At 39.7% G+C, this 17,306-nt stretch overlaps 1 protein-coding gene across 7 annotated transcripts in view; it reads right to left on the bottom strand.

Moving 5' to 3' along the window:
* Positions 1-17,306, bottom strand: part of LOC145467664 (dihydropyrimidine dehydrogenase [NADP(+)]-like) — a 278,425-nt gene that overhangs the window by 39,021 nt on the left and 222,098 nt on the right. For all 7 annotated transcript variants that reach the window (XM_081451259.1, XM_081451260.1, XM_081451265.1 and 4 more), the window contains one exon: positions 15,584-15,704. In XM_081451259.1, the coding sequence (XP_081307385.1) occupies positions 15,584-15,704 (121 nt within the window). The remainder of the gene's footprint in view (positions 1-15,583; positions 15,705-17,306) is intronic.

Here is a 17,306-nt window from a genome sequence, read left to right as displayed (position 1 = left end):
ATGCTAGTATGTGATTGCAATAGGCTACTTTAGATGTATTAAAATTTGGCTTGACAGTGAGGCCCAGAAGGACAAAACAAGAACCTGCAAATTCAATTTCCTTGCTTCTGTCCTCTAGGCGTTGCTGCTAGACTGAATTTTAATATTTCGAAAACCCAAAATTTTGAAGCCCAAAGGAGAGGGTGCGAACAGGACACTCAGGCCCATGTGAGGCTATTACCCATAAAATAAATAAATGAAATAATTAAATAAGCTAACTGTGGTGGCACAGGCAACTCCGTGAGATGGATCACGTGCACCAGATCTACATCATAAACTGACGTTAAAAGGGACTTAAAAATATTTATCAATCAAAGGAGACCTATCGTCAAACTCGTGGATTAAGTAATCTAGAGATGAAACATGTTGGTGAACTTGCAATTACTGGTGTATTTTTAAGGGCTGTTAAAACAAGCCGTGTTCGTACCATGCAAGGTTGCACTTATCTCACAAAGCGTAGGCTTTTTTTGTTGGCTTTTGTTGCACACATTACAGAATAGCTAGGGTGCCAAAATTGCAGCTGAACAGAGAGTGGTAAAGGCTAAGGGTTCTTGGGTCACAGAGGACACTTAGTACCAAAGAAATCATAGAGTACTCTCCTCCCTCCCTCCCAAACACACACACACACATACACCCAGATCTTGACGTTGATGTTTGTTTACCTGCTGGGGAAATTTACAAGTATTCAAGTCATACGAGATGCAGACCTTTTTCATTGCATTTCACTCAAGGCTATAGGTAAGGTTTCTTATGAGACAGCACTTCTTTTCCAATGTAGAACCGCTTGTCTCTCTATATATATATTGCATGTAAAGTACATCAAAATAAGTAGCCTCATTTGCAAGCATTTTCAGTGTTGATCCACCCAAATCTGTCCACCCATAAATATGTGCTCCTACAAGCTCACAGAGGGGTTTCTTTCCCTTTGTTATCTTTTCAATCAGGAAGCAAAAGTGTAGACACAAGACAAGGTAAAAATCATTTAAGCTTGTAAAAATCATTTAAGCTTATCAAAATCAAGTATTTTTGTGCATTTCACATCCCACTCAGAGTTCAGATCAATATACTAAAATAAACAAGACAAGTATAGAGAACACAACTTTAACCTAAACTTAAGGTAATTCCTCTGAAATAAAAGTGACAATGATTTTTGTTCAAACTTTGTCCACTGAATATTTATCATATGATAACTTCAATTTTGAAATAAAAAACGGGGGTGCCCATGCTCATTAAGGAGCAGTGAGGCCTTGAAAATGTCCCATTTTGGCATTATTTAATGCTTATTACTAGAACGCATTCCCAGTAACTGTAACATCTTTGTGAGCCCAGACTCATAAGAACACGCATTAAACTACAGTCAATACATTGTCGGACACAAATAAACGTTTTAAGTTTGATTCAGACAGAAAGCTAAATCCTTGGTTAAAAATTCGAACTAAATTTCTTGACATGGTTACCGACTGCCAAATAGAAAAGACCACCGTGTATCTGCTATTTTTCTTATTTATTCAATTTTGAGCAATAGAAATTAGATCAGTCTTTTCTCACACAAAGCTTATGATTAGCTGATTACAATGAGTGGAAAAAAAATGGGGTGCCTGTGCTCCTTGGTGAGCTAGAGCCATTTCTCAACTGACAGAGCTCAATATCAAGGCAATTCCGTCATGTTTTCAATGTGTGCATGTACGAGTGCACGCTAATGATGCCATAAATTATGTGCAGTAAGGATGCGCAATGCAAATGTGAGGAATGACCTTAACTCGATGTCAGTTGAACGTGGACTACTCAATTGATTGAACGTTGGATCTCACAGGAGATCTAATCAGCCAAACTTGAAAAGTAAAACGATAATAACTCAAAGACTACTGCAAGGCTGACACAAGGTATAATCAAAACAATATTTCGGCTGGCCTCAGGTTTAGATGTTACTAATTATAAAAATGAAATTACAATATTATATAATGGTGCCAATGTTTGTCCCGGTTTCGTTCATTGAGAAGTGTTCGTTTCGCTCATATAAGTCCATTAAGGTCCTCAAATAAGACACATTCTCATCAAAGCTTACCACATTGGTAGGTCACTTTCCAGCAAACAAATGCTCATCTCCTGGTCATTTTGAATGCCTGGACAAGTCAAATGCTCATGAAATTCAGCGCTCAAGTTGGCCACAGTACTAATTCGAACATTCGAAGTCAACTCCACTTCAATTTAGCGAAACATCTATGTGTAAAAGCTACAAAATCATCAATTCGGGTTGGCACGATACATCCTTTGAGTAGTAACTGTCCAAACACAATAGCGAGTCTCGCGCTGACTGCATGGTTACTATTCCAACTGATGGCGTCAGCCTTGGGCACTCTCGTTCAGGCCGACTAATTACAAACAGTGTCTACACCTGAGTGAGTGAGTGAGTGAGTGAGTGACACATTTGCATATCGAGTCCCCGCAAGAAACACGTTTCTATGCTTCGCGTATCCACGAGTTAAAAAAGGACTTAAAAGAGCCCGGGCTGGTGAAGCTGTTGGGGAAAGCTATACTACATACAGTGTTACAATTGGTCAGTGTAAAACGCAGACTGCAGACTGCAGACCGGGGGTAAAATGCAGACTGAGGGTAAAATGCAGACTGCAGACTGCAGACCAGGAGTAAAATGCAGACTGAGGGTAAAATAAAATCTCAATAATAAAAAATGAGTCATAGGGATAAAATAATTTATATATTTAAGTCGAGTACACAGTTTGAATGTCTTTTACAAACTAGGCTCGATACCTACAAGTTTAGCTTTCCCTGTTGTTGTGCTGTCGTGTTTTGCTTGCCTTGTGTTCCAAGCAATTCCAAGCCCATTTGAAGCAACTAAGTCACATGGTGGTTTGAACGTTATTAAGACTTTATCGATGAAAACTGGATGAAGGAAATGCGCTGCAAGAGTTGGTTGGTCCCAGACCTAATCGCGTAAACAAAATTCAAAATGGCTGACACGTACATGTAAACAAAGGTAAGATGCATAGAATTACAATTAGTTCGGGCCCTTGTGGGAAACTTGGTTCAACAAAATGGGGAGTTAAAAAACTCGAGATTGATACTATAATGTTTGACTAAGGCTAGGAAATGCCTTTTGGTTTGAGTTTTCGGGATTTTTGAAAAAAATTACGGGTATGGGTACGAACACTCCCAAGCCTTCATTTTATCCGGATTTGATCCTAGTGTTTTTTAGTATTAATATTTTATTTTACCCTCAGTCTGCATTTAACCCCTGGTCTGCAGTCTGCATTTTACCCCTGGTCTGCAGTCTGCGTTTTACCCTCAGTCTGCATCTTACCCCCGGTCTGCAGTCTGCGTTTTACACTGACCGGTCTTACAATACAAACAAAATATGAGGCTTGGAAAGTGCTGGTCTTGCAGGCTAGGACAGTGAGATAATAGCCAGCTGTCTGGCTGCAACGCGTAAATAAGAGTTACGTAATCACCAACATCTATATCAATGTAGCTGTGGATGGCCTTATAGAGAATAAAATGTCTTTAATTTCTCTGTCGTAAGCAAGAGGAAGCATGTTCAAAGAGAGCTATCCCTCTTTGTACAACATCTGGCCAGGCTTTAAACGTAAAATCCATCTTGTGGCCCGCCTCTGAACTTGCTCAATCCCAAGTTTTAGTGACTTCAGAGCTGGAGACCAGACTTCAGTAGCGTAACACACGTGGGATTTCACTATTGCTAAGTAAAGAGACCTCCTAACAGCAACTTTAGTTAACAATGGACAAGACCTCTTAAGTAGGCTGAGAAATTTGTTAGCTTTGGCCATAATTAAGTGCAAATGAGAGTCCCAAGTCAACTTGTCCGAGGTAACTATGCCCAAGTCCTTCCCCTCATGCACACGTGGTAACCTTTCCGAGCCTAAAAAATACTTGTCAAGTACTGGCCTCTTCATACACATTATAGACATAACCTTGCATTTAGAAACATTAAATCGGCCAATTCTGATCTACTAAAATTCTAACTTGGCTCCGAGGCTAAGGGGAATAAAACAAAAGAAATCGCATCGAGGATGAGGATGAATAATTAATTTGTTTTGTTTTATTCCCCTAAGCCTCGGAGCCAAGTTAGAATTTTAATATATCAGAATTAGCCTATTAAATTGGATATTATTGTCATGGTTCCACAAAATGAAATTTGTTAAAGGTTGCTGAACTCTTTCACAATCAGCTGCCAAGGAAATAGAACAAAATATTTTAGTGTCATCTACATAGAGAGCAGATTGCGTACCCTCTGATAGAACACTCAGCAAATTGTTTATAAAGAGAACAAAATTTAGTAGAGTGGGGCTAGTATACTCCACTGGGAACTCCAGATGTAACTGGGGCCCACTGTGAGGCAACACCGTCTAAAACTACCCTCTGAGATCTTCCATTGAGGCAATTGGTAAACCAGGCGTGCATGTGGCCTACCACACAATATCGTTTAAGCTTTTGAAGTAGGACTAAAGGATTGATGGAATCAAAGGCTTTGGAAAAATCCAAATAGACAACATCCGTTTGAATATTTTTGTCCAGGCTCTGGCCGATGATGTCAAGAACTGACAGTAGCTGAGTAGTGCAGCAATGGTTTTGTGAAAACCCATGCTGGAGAGGATTGACTAACTGTTTAACATGGTTGTAGAGTTTACTACAGACAGAGCATTCCAAAACTTCACTAAGGATACATAACAAAGGGATAGGCCTGTAATTTTCCACTGAAACCACCCAGTCTTTTTTATGGACAGGTGTTACTTTGGCTTTTTTCCATTTGGACAGGATGCGAGCAGAGTGTAAGGAATGATTGAAGAGACCACTAAGACTAGGTGTGATTTGCCTACTACATTCCTTTAGAAGGTACTATTAGGGACGTCGTCAGAACCGCAGGCTTTTGAGGTGTCCAAAGAATCTAAACAGCTGGCAACTTCATGAATAGATAATGATATTTCCAGCATTTGCATAACAAATTCGTGCTGAGGTAAATCAGTAGTGTGACCAATGTTTACAACAGATCTTGGAGGAAGAAAAACAGAAGAAAAATACAAGTTGAAAAGTTCTGCCACTTCAGCAGCTGTCTTAGCCTTGATGCCATTCTAGGATATCACGTGATTTGGTTTAGCTTTAGATTGCAAAACGGCTTTATGATAACTCCAGAATAAGTGTCATTTGACGAGGAATCAGAAATGCCAAGTTCTCAAAAAAAAGCATTGAAGATGAAGAGAGCTCTCTAAGCAGCCCATCATCTTCTGAAGAAGAGGAAGAAGAGAAGGAAATTAACAGTAGGAAACATACTTGTTTGCATATTCTTAAGAAAGAGAGGATTCAACATAGCACACAATTGGAAGAGTTAGTATAAGAATATGAATGCAGCAGAGAGTCCCAAGAATGGCACTCAAAACTCATAAAAGCTGAAAACACCATGCTTAGTTTCGTGTTTACAGAGAAGAGTTGAGGCTTAAACACATGTTTGCAAGCAGTTTGAAGCTTAAGAATACCTGCCTGTAAAAATCAGACAAATTCTTAATTTTGCGGCAAGGGTCGAAAATGCGATTTCGCTCATATTTTTATGGTAGATAGGCTAGAGAATGAAAAAAACCGCTGGGTAATTTTTTTTGCAAAACATCCTTTTATTTCAAAGAAAAATGCAAATTACCAAATTCAATTAAAATCGTCAATTGATGCACCATTTTATTAAACAAGTTTGAGAGTGTCGCATGCACAACCACATTAATCTTTCGTCTTTAAAACACTCAAATAGTTTTGCGCAATGTTTAAATGTGTACTGGGTTGATTTTGGGGAATGTCGCTTTGTCTTTTTGGGTGCAAAATAAAAGTACTTCATAACTATATTTAATTTTCACCATGTGCAAAACCTTCAAATGAATTCAGCTTCTGGTAGTTGAATCATGGAAGGATGGTCTACAGATTCGTATAAAAATTGCTTTGGGCAAATGATTTCGAGCTTTTCAAAGTACGTTAAAAATGCAAATTTTTTACCTTCCGTCGTCAAATTTCAATTTACAGGTTAGACATATATTTTAGCATGTGCCACATGTCTTGACCTATATTAAGTTGAAATAGACACAGAACTAATAATTCCTAAATGTTCTAACCTTGTTTGCTGTAAAAAGCAGGTCCAAAAGCCGATTTAAGTTGTCTCTCTCACGATTCGTCCCATATAAAGCAGTAAGGTTGTTTTCTGTTTACACTACGTTCGATGTACATCGCCAACTGTAAACATATTTAATACGCTAATACCATGAATCTGTGATCATCTTTCGACACATGTGACCGCCACTACATCCAAGTCAAAAATGGCCAAGTCATTTGCAGATAGTTGCTTGCTTTGCACTACAGCAAAATATAAATACATTTGATCCAGTTGTTGATTGATTGCTGCTTGAATCCTTGAATCCTTTAAGCAGTTTCCTTATTTGTTTGTCACGCAATGCTGTCATCCCATTTTAGGGGGTAGGGGTAGGACAAGTTTCTATCCTAAGGCTTGGAGCCACAGGGAGCAAGCACACAATCTTGTTGAGTAGGAAGGGAGTAAATAAAGAAATGAAAAGAATGAAAAGTGCAATTTTTTTTGGGTTCACATATAATACAATGGAACCTCTGTTAAGCGGCCACCCTCGGGGAAATAGGAGGTGGCCACTTAATATAAGTTGGCTGCTAAATAGAGGTTGGTGTAGCTTGAATATTTTTCACCATCAGGTTAATTTCTCAGTGAACATGGAGCCACATCAAGACAACCATGATATAAAGAAACGTGTGTTTGAATTATCACTCGTCACCTTCAATTTCGGACTCTTAACTGCAATCGCCTTTTCCTAAACAAAGTTTTTAAATTTTGGATGGCCATGGCTGTTTGATAGGGGTAAAGACAATAAAAAAAACCCTCATTGGGACGACCAAAAGGTGACCACTGCCACTTAATAGAGGTGGCTGGTTAAAATGACATTTCACAGTTTCCACAAAACCAAACCAACACAAAACGAAGATGTAAGATTTTTTTACAACTTGGCTGTGTTTGTTTTCAAATACTTTTACGAAAGTAGGAGAATTTTAGCGTCTTTTGCAAAGTTTTTTTTTCTGAAATTGCTTTTTGCAACCTGATCATACCCTAATCCCAAACATGTCATCCAGTGTGCTCCCATATTAAAATGACGGGGGTGCTCGTCGTAGGGGTTAAAAATGTGGTTTTGGTACCTCTTAGGGTGTTTAGCGTCAAAATGTCCACAGCGGGATCTTTAGCAGTACCTTTTACGGTATGGCTGGTTTGCAGTACAGTGTCACGCCATCAAAAATAAAAATCGTAACCATCCAAAAAATTAAATCAAAAAGCTGGGATATGAAAGATGATTGATATATAAACAACCTTGCCAAGAATTAGGTTTGTGCAGTTATTCATTCGCGTGTTATTCAGAAAAGTGTTTCACCCAAATTTATAGAGCTTTGTATGGAGACGCATTTTAGATTTGTGAGCAAAGAGAGCAAGAAAAATATTTATCTTGGTCCCCACCCCTTACCAGCTACCCAGTCAGGTCTACCGTTTTGTGCTGGCATCCAGTTCTCTCGTGATTCTCTCTGTGCGTTCAACGATCGAATAAAAATACGAGAAAATAGAAGGCCACCAACAATAACTTTAAAAGACCAACAACCTTCCATTTTCTGTTACAAAACTGAACTAAACATACCAATACCCCGCAACTAAGCAAACAAAAGAAGCCGAATATAGTGGCATTAGGGGCAGGGTTTGTTTACTCAGGTAACTACTGATTAAATTTAGTCTGTTTTTCTCACGAATTAATCACGTTGTGATTGGCTATTTTTTTTCTTGCTATTTTGTTCTTGCACACTATAGAACATGATTAAAAAATATATATATAACCATATTATTATAACAGATGACTTACTGATCAACTGTAGATTTGACTTACTATTTAGCTTCATACTTCTGTGCAGCACAAATATATGTGTATAAACGATTAGACAATGAATAAATAGTTTCCCTTATCCTAAGAGTGTCCTATAAAAAAATATGCAGAGCAAAACACAAATGTAACAACAAATATTTATATTTATGTTATATACCCCTTACCCGCTAAAATGGATGCCATGACAGCATTGTGTGACGATAATATAACAAATGACTGCAAAGATTGTGCACCGACACGCTTTATAGCAGCATGCAATGGTCAACAATCGATCAAACGTAATATTTTGGTGCGGTGCAAAGCAAGCAACTATCTGACTTAGCTGTTTTTGACCTAGATGTAGTGGTGATCATATGCACCGAAAGATGATCGCAGATTCATGGTATTCAACCACCAAATACATTGACAGTTGGCGCTGTACATCGAATATATTGTAAAATGAGATTTTACTGTCATGCCAGTAAAATATAGTTAATGGAGTGTGACGTTTGTTCTCAATGAGCCGTTCATGGCGGCATCACTTTCTATAGAGCTATTGAGCAGTTGTATTCCAAAGGTCAGCAAACTGTAAGCTTTATTGTAGCTAAACCTCAAACATTGTAGCTTTGTTACCTTCAGAATGTTATAACGAACCATAGCAATGGTGCAAAGCATTAAAGTACTATTCATGTTTAAGATGTTACACGTGCTACGGTAAGCTGTTTGGTAGCACAGCCTTTTCTACTGGCTTACCAGCAGAGGAACGTCTCCATTTAAAAGCTCGGACAACTGTTCAGAGTCCATTTTGACTTCGTCTAAGCAATGTAGCCATTACTTATTGTAAATCTATCGTTTAATTTTTGTACACCTTCCATGGCTAGCCCTCGCTGCTTGTCGCACACTGCTCAGGTCGCTACTAGAAGTGAGGACGTATCCAAGCTATCCAGTGAGGTCCAAAAACTCCATCTTCAATTGCTGAATTTGCCCATAACGGGCTCTAAAGTGCAACTCCTCGCCCAGCTCAAGCGAGCATCGACGGGAAAGGCTAGTCAATGCATATGAAGACCTGGTCAGCCTCAATGCACTCGTCCTACAGCGAACAAAACATCTACGCAACAGCCGTCCACTGCAGCAAGTGGAATCAATGCCACGCAAGGCCAGCGTCTCAGCACTCCAGAGGACAGTGCCCTCTCCCACCGCGCCTCGCTGTCTTCTATTGAGGACATGCTGAAGTCAGATGCAGAAGAAGATCTCTTCCATACCAATCAGTCTACCAATCGAAGAGACGCCCTCAGTTCAGCGCAGCGTTCTGCCATCGAGGACACTGTATCCCAGTCTGGGCACAGCGCTCTACATACCGTTCGTACAAACAGCGCCTTCAGCCCAACGCCTTCCAGCCAAACTCTCACAGCTTCAGGTATGGTGTCTCCTTTGGGTCTTTCAAGGCCAGTGGACCGTAATATGGAGGACAAAATACTCCAGGAAAACAGTGTCATTCTCAGGCGGTGCGTTTTGACTTCAATGAGTCCTCTGGGTGCCGGCGATGAAACTGCAGCTACCTACCTGTGTGCCCCCGCTGCCACTCCAACAGCCACACCGTCCAAGATTGCCCTCAGCAACAATCCAGTGGCCCAGCCTGGAATGCAGGAGTCTCCAGACCTAGTGAGCAAAGCAAGAAGTAAAGTGGAGCAGCAAAGGCGTCATCAGAAGACATTAGTATCCTCGCCTATTGACATTTATCGTTTAGATTTAGAATTAACTGATCATCCAGATTGTAATTTTGTCTTTAATTTGCTAAGTACGCTTAAAGAAAGTGCTTGTATTGGTTATTGTGGGCCGCATTCAGCCTGGATTTTCCCCAACCTTATCTCTGTGATGCAGAGCCCTGATGTAGTTTCTGCCAACCTGCAAAAGGAAGTGAACTTAGGACGGGTAGCCGGCCCCTATCCTGCCCCTCCCCTAGCAAATTTCCAGTGTCATCCAGTGGGAGTTATTCCTTAAAACCTCTCGTCTGACGGGCAAACTATCTATCACCTCTCCTACCCACAGGGAAATAGTATAAATGACCACATTGCTAAGGATCCCTATTCCTGAGTTACGTGTGGGTAGACGATGCAATTCATATCCTCCAGTCCTTGGGAAAGGGAGCCTTTATGGCTAAGACTGATCTTAAATCAGCCTTTTGCCTTATACTAATCCACCCTGACAACTGGAACTTACTGGGTATTTTGTGGAAATCTCAAAACTATGTAAACATGTACTTACCCCTCGGGCTTCGCAGTGCCCCGTTCATTTTTAATCAGCTCTCCAATGGGCTCAAATGGATCCTAAAACATAACTATGGTCTCCAGCGTGTCATTCACATACTGGACGACTTCTTCATTGCTGAAAGTTCTAGATTAGCTTGTCTCACTAGCTTCAGCACTCTTCTACAGGTATTCATGTATTCATGTTACTTAGGGCCCCGGTAGTAGCGTCCAAGACCATAGGCCCCTCCCAGGAAATAGAATTTACAGGGATCGTTTTAGATAGCATTCGCACAGAGGCCCGCTTACCCCAGGACAAACTTTCCAGGATTTATGGCTTGCTGACATCCTTCAAGAAACGCTGCTCCGTGCACCTGGTTGAGTTACAATCACTCATTGGTACTCTCCAGTTTGCATGTAAAGTGGTAGTCCCCGGCAGGACCTTCCTTCAATGTGCGATTAATTTAACTAAGGGTGTCCCTAGTCGTTTTCATCACATCAGGCTTAACAAGGAGTTCTTTAGGGACCTCGATATGTGGAAAGTTTTCCTCTCCAAATGTAACAGGCGCTCCCTTTTTCTTGAGTCCACCACTACCCCTTCTCCAGACCTAGAGCTCTACACTGACATGGAGTTCGATGGTTATCCCCAGGGAAAGTGGTTCCAAGGGCACTGGCCTCCCCATATGCTTTTGACCCGAGAGCGGGGTATAAGAATTGAGTGGCAAGAACTCTTCCCCATTGTTGTTGCCTATGCTATATGGCACCCACTTTTCAAGGGAAAACATTTGCAGTTTTGGTGTGATAATGAGTCAGTGGTATCTATCATAAATTCAGGGCATTCAAAAGCTCCCCTTATCATGGAACTGGTCAGAAAGCTTGTTCTCCTATCCATGGAACATAATTTTCTCGTAAGGGCCTGTCATGTCCCTGGGGTTTTAAATGAGATTGCTGATGCCCTCTCCCACTTTCAGATGCAGCATTTCTGGGCTCTCGTACCCGACGCCAACCAGATTCCTTTTACCATCCCGCCTTCACTAATGACCCTTTGAGAGAGGAAGTGCTCACCTACACTTCTTGGGGTCTTTCCGAGAACACAAATCGAGCATACAACTGTGGGGAAAATGCTTTTTACAATTCTGCCTGATGAATCGCCTCCTAGGTCCAGACAGGGATGTCCCACCCACCTCTGAGGGGACTCTTATTTATTTTGCCTCCTATCTTGCTAGAACAGTGCGTCATAGCACAATTAAGCTCTATTTAGCAGCTGTTCGCAAACTCCATATTACTGCCGGGTACAGTGACCCTCTGAAGGGCAAGCTTCTTCTCCACAAGGTTTTATGCAGTATTCTCCGCTACCAAAGCAAACAGCGTATTCGCCGTCAACTGCTTACCCCTCAGGTTCTCTCTGTGATCCGTCCCTGTTCTGCAATCATGGCTTAGCCCCCGGGATTTCTCCATGACCTGGGCCGCCTTCAATTTAGCTTTTTCGCCTTGTGATGCAGTGAATTTACCTGCAACAGTGTTCTCAAATTTAGACCACTTTTTGATCTTTCTACCAATTGTATAGCCTTTCATCCAACCCTAGCATGCCTGCAGCGCATGACAGTGTAGCTAAAATCTTCAAAGACCGATGTTTACAGGCAAGGGCAATCTCTCACCATCGCTCGCACTTGGTCCACCCTTTGCACAATGTCGGCAATGCGAGAGTACTTTCTCTTAGCACGGCCAAAACAGGGTCCCTTATTTTACTTCCAGTCAGGTAGTTTGCTTACCCAGGGAGCAGTTTCACACCTTCTACAGGACAGCTCTAGCTCCTTAACAGAGTCTCAAGGGCCATAGCTTCCACATAGGTGCTGCATTGGTTGCCACTGCTGCCGGCTTGCCACATTGGCTTATTAAAGTCATGGGTCACTGGTCCTCAGACTGTTACCAGGTTTATATAAGAACTCCTCAATCTACATTAGAGTCAGTAACTCCCAGGATGGCTAACGTTGAACGTTTCTCGCAGAACTAGCTTTTCACCAGCTTCCATGGCTTGGGGGGATGCATTGCCTCGCATGCATCAGTGGCGATTAAGTCTGCGCAGCAACTTCCCCCAAGCTTGTTATTTTTTCATCGCCTTTGAACATTGCTTACTAACTGATACTCTTGTCTGATCCAGCACGTGCTGTCTGTCATTCAGCTCGTAGTGCTGGGGAGATAAGTGAGGTTGTTTTGTCACGTTATCACCTGTCGTATGGGCTAACCAAACGTAAGGCAGTGTTCCCTCATTAACGCCATCACAAGTAGTCTGTATTTGATTAATAGCTCTGGTTCAATTGCAAGTCGCCATGGTTAACTTACTTTCGTTAGGAACATTAAATGAGATTTAACTCTCACGTCAGTAAAATATAGTTAATGGAGCGTGACATACGTTCTCAATGAGCCGTTCATGGCGGCATCACTTTCTATAGAGCTATTGAGCAGTTGTATTCCAAAGGTCAGCAAATTGTAAGCTTTATTGTAGCTAAACCTCAAACATTGTAGCTTTGTTACCTTCAGAACGTTATAAGGAACCTTAGCATCGGTGCAAAGCATTAAAGCACTATTCATGTTTAAGATGTTACATGTGCTAGGGTAAGCTGTTTGGTAGTACAGCCTTTTCTACTGGCTTACCAGCAGACGAACGTCTCCATATAAAAGCTCGGACAACTGTTCAGAGTCCATTTTGAGTTCGTCTAAGCAACATAGCTATTACTTAGTGTATATCTATCGTTTCATTTTCCCTCCCTCCCTCCCTTTGGAGACGAGGTTGGTCATGTATTCCTGCATAATAAACAAAGGGTCACTTCTGTGTGGTGCAGTTAAGTCTGCACAGCGACTTCCCCCAAGCCTGTTGTTTTTTCATCGCCTTTGAACATCGTTTGCTAACCGATACTCTCGTCCGATCCTGCATGTGCTGTCATTCAGCTCGTAGTGCTGGGGAGATAAGTGAGGTTGTTTTGTCACGCTATTGCCGGAAGTCACATGGGCTAACCAAATGAAAGGCAGTGTTCCCCTATTAATGCCATCATGAGTTGTTTCTATTTGATTAATAGCTCTGGTTCAATTGCAAGTCACCATGGTTAACTCACATTCGCTAGGAACAATGACATTAACAGAAAACAACTTTACTGCTTTATATGCCACGAATGGTGAGAGAAACATGTTAAATTGGTTTTTGGACCTGCCTTTTACAGCAAACCAGGCCTTCTGATAGGGTGCAATGAAAAATTGCAAATTATGCAAAATTTACAGGGCAGATTATGTGATTAGAAAGGCCAATTGTGCGATAAATAATATAAATTATGCGATTTTTTTCTGAGCAATTTTAAGCTTGTTTTATAAGGTTTCAGGATAAGAAAAACACTTTTTTGCGGCCCTAAAGACATTTTGAACACAAAGGAACAGTAATTATGCATCTTGATCGACATTAGTTGGGATAAATAAAAAAATGAGGTCTTCTGCACCATCGGTGCACCACGTTAAAAGTTGAAAGGACACAGCTAACATGCCAAATGAATGATCAATAATCATTGATATTCTTGCATGCTATGATTAGCTTCTTATGCTTTGTTTTTATGTGCAGTATTATATTTCTGAATACAACAAACCAATGTTTTTAAATTTATTTTGCAAGGATCATCAATAAAACCACCATTGAATTTTCAGTTTTTAAACACTTCATCCTGCTTACAATAATATTATTCAATCCATAATTGAGCAAGCAGATCATAAACTTATATAAAACCCCACAGTGCATGTTGGTTAATTTATAACATATGCCAGTCTGTCAAACTCACATCTGATCTCATAATAGCATTGTATAACAAAACTAGCCTGAACATAACAAAACAGTCTTTCTCCCTATAGACAGTGGTTGATAATCAAAGGGGAGTCACGACTGAAATTTTTTGGTCAAATCCAGGGGAAATTGGAGTTAACCGACTTGAGTTAGGGGGGTTCTACTGTATAAGTTGACTGCGGGAAATTTTGTCACGAACAAAATTTTCTTCAACATGTTTCAAAAATCTCACTGGTTAAAGTTTGCAAGGTGACGAAAACATACCACGACCAAATGTCTACACAGATGAATGTAGCCAGTAAAACAAGCCATTTGGTTAAAAATGTCGAACCATTTCCAGCTTAACAATTATCAAACCATATTTCCAATCAAACGATAAACTCCATCGAGTCCGAATGTGCATATACATGTATCAGCCATTCAGATTGGCTAATCTGAACAAAGGGCATGTTTGTGTTTCACCAATAGGCGACTCTTTAAGAATAAGACTCGTACCAGGCCCCCAACATGCAAAATAACGCCTTGCAGCTTCGAATGTTTACAAAATCGAAGGCGACAAAGGTTTTTTAGGCTTTTTCCAAGATAAATCATCTTAAAAATGGCGTATTTATGCAGGAATTCCGAAGAAATTTGTTGATTTATGTTTTATTTTATGAATTTTGTGCGTTCTTTAGTGAATTGTGCGATTTTTTGTGAATTGTGCAATTGGATGCGATTTATGGTCGATTGTGCAAAATCGCACCATCGCATAATATCAGAAGCCTGAGCAAACAAGGTTAGCACATTTAGAAATTATCTATTTCAACTTAATATAGGCCAAGACATGTGGCCAAACCAATATATATGTCTAACTCGTAAATTGAAATTTGACGAAATCAATCCAGTACACATTTTAACATTGCACGAAACTATTTGAGTGTTTTAAAGACGAAAGATTAATGTGGTTTTGCATGAAACACTCTCTTAATAAAATGTTGCGTCAATTGACGATTTTAATGGAATTTGGTAATTTGCATTTTTCTTTGAAATAAAAGGATATTTTGCCAGAAAAACTACCCAGTAGTTTTCGTCATGCACTAGCCTTTCTACCATAAAAATATGAATGAAATCAAATTTTCGACCCTTGCCGAGTTATTTTTCATATATGGACAGGGACCTTAACTGCTATGTATACCTAGATGGTTAAGCGTGATTCAAGGGCTGAAATTGTTTTTGCTTCTTTTATTAGGGTTACTTGCTAATGAGATTAAAAAAATCTGTAATACCTGAAGTCACCTTAAAATATGTCTTTTCATGTATGTGTCAATTAGTGTCAAACATTGCCAGGTGGCCTTTAAATCCACATGAAGCAAGTGCAATGCACCCAACTCAAACACAAATTTCAGGACCTGGAGAAAGTACCACCCTATAGAGAAAAGAATGAATATTACATCCTAAGCTTTGCATCACTAAGAAATTTAAAAAAAACAATTAAAGCAAAAACTTAGCACTGATTTCTTATTACTTCTTTTCTAAGCAGGTTTGCTTAAATGACATGTATCTCCTACCTTCTTTAGCAGCTCTTGCAATGTTGACAATATCCGTGACATTAGGAGTTAGCTTGGCAAAAAATGGAATTTTAATGGCACTTCGAACCCAACGGCAAATGTTACGGACCAGTTCAGGATCCTAAAATGAATGCTATTAGTTAGTGTCTTTGTTTGCTTCTTATTCTGATGCACAACATAAACAATAACATTTATTACTAATAACTATAGTGTCAGAAGAATACATGTGTTGTGCATTCAAAACAAAAACATGAAGTGCTGTACTGACAAAATGCATTTTAGCAATACTTCAATTTTAAGATTTTGGTTGGCAACCCAACCACAGCAAACATAGAGTAGAGCATGTGATCATCTTGGTGTATGTTTCAATAAATTTTCAACATTTAATGTTCAGTTTTGTAAAGGAGAAAACAAACAAAAACAGACAAACAAACAAAAAAACAAAACATTATAGGATATGATAAGAGAATAGATACTGAATTTTAAGCTTGGTGATAAAATGTGAAAGGTGAATTGATCAACATGACATGAGCGTGGGACAAAGAAAAAATCTGAGTCCCCGACAGGAATTGAACCCATGACCTCCCGAACACTGGGCGGGTGCTCTATCCACTGAGTTACGGGAACTCCTGGAGAGCAAGGTCATTTAACTGAGTTCATATGTGACAGGCATACTGCTAGGATCAGCACTGTTGAAGTCATCACAAGTTTTGGAATTTCTCAAAGTACTGCACGTTCAACTTCTGAACTAAAGTATAAACAGAGCAAACAGATGCATACATGTACCAACATGACTTTGTCATGTAACTCTACAAATGTTTGCCCCTTTTGGAAATTGCACATTGTATTTTAAAACTATGTAGAAATGAAAGACTATGAGAGTTTGTTTAACACCCTCACTTTTTAAAGTACCTTGAATTATTTCATTAGCTGACTTTAAACTCCTGTCTATCTCTAAAATCAGCAGTTTTGCTCATGTATGACGTAGTATTCCATGAGCTTAGAAAGCAGTCCAATGGCACTCGCTCGCTCGCTCACTCACTCACTCACTCACTCACTCACTAATTTCACTAAATTTGGCATGAAAATACTTCAGGAAATAAGTAACTGGAGTAATGAAAAAAAAAACTGTAACAAAGGAAATTTTAGATATTCCAGTGAACCTTCAACAAGTGATAATTAAAGATGTCTCTGTTAAATTATTATTGAAATAGTGTTAACTTGTGGGCATCGTTACAAGCTTGTTGCATGCAAATTGTAAAGAAAATCTAATGGTCATATTTTTTGCAAAAAAACAAAACTGATTTTAAAAGCCTGTTTATAGTTATTGACGTTGCCATGGAAATGGCACATACATCAGCTTAACTATCATAAAACTGAAGTTTGTGTTAACTTGCTCGCTGCCACTTTTGGTGACCAAAGGATCAAGGGGTTTAGATAAAAAGGTGAATGAAACACAGGTATCAAAAACTGTGTTCAGCCACCTTAAATGCAACAATTGTGGAAAGCGAGATTGAAAGAGAACTGTCAAATACTTATCAAACAAAATAATCCCAAACAAATGCCAAATAATCTATAACAAATAACAAATGTCAAATACTAAACAACTGCAATTTTTTAAGTTCAAAAACAGCTCTGCACTGCATAATCTTAATTTGAATGAAAACAAAATGAAGGTTAGTAAGAAAGTTCAAAGTGAAATGAGCAGACTAAGAACACAAGC

The sequence above is a fragment of the Orbicella franksi genome, chromosome 14, assembly GCF_964199315.1.
Source record: "Orbicella franksi chromosome 14, jaOrbFran1.1, whole genome shotgun sequence".
In the NCBI taxonomy this organism is placed as follows: domain Eukaryota; kingdom Metazoa; phylum Cnidaria; class Anthozoa; order Scleractinia; family Merulinidae; genus Orbicella; species Orbicella franksi.
This window is presented reverse-complemented; position numbering and strand designations above follow the sequence as displayed.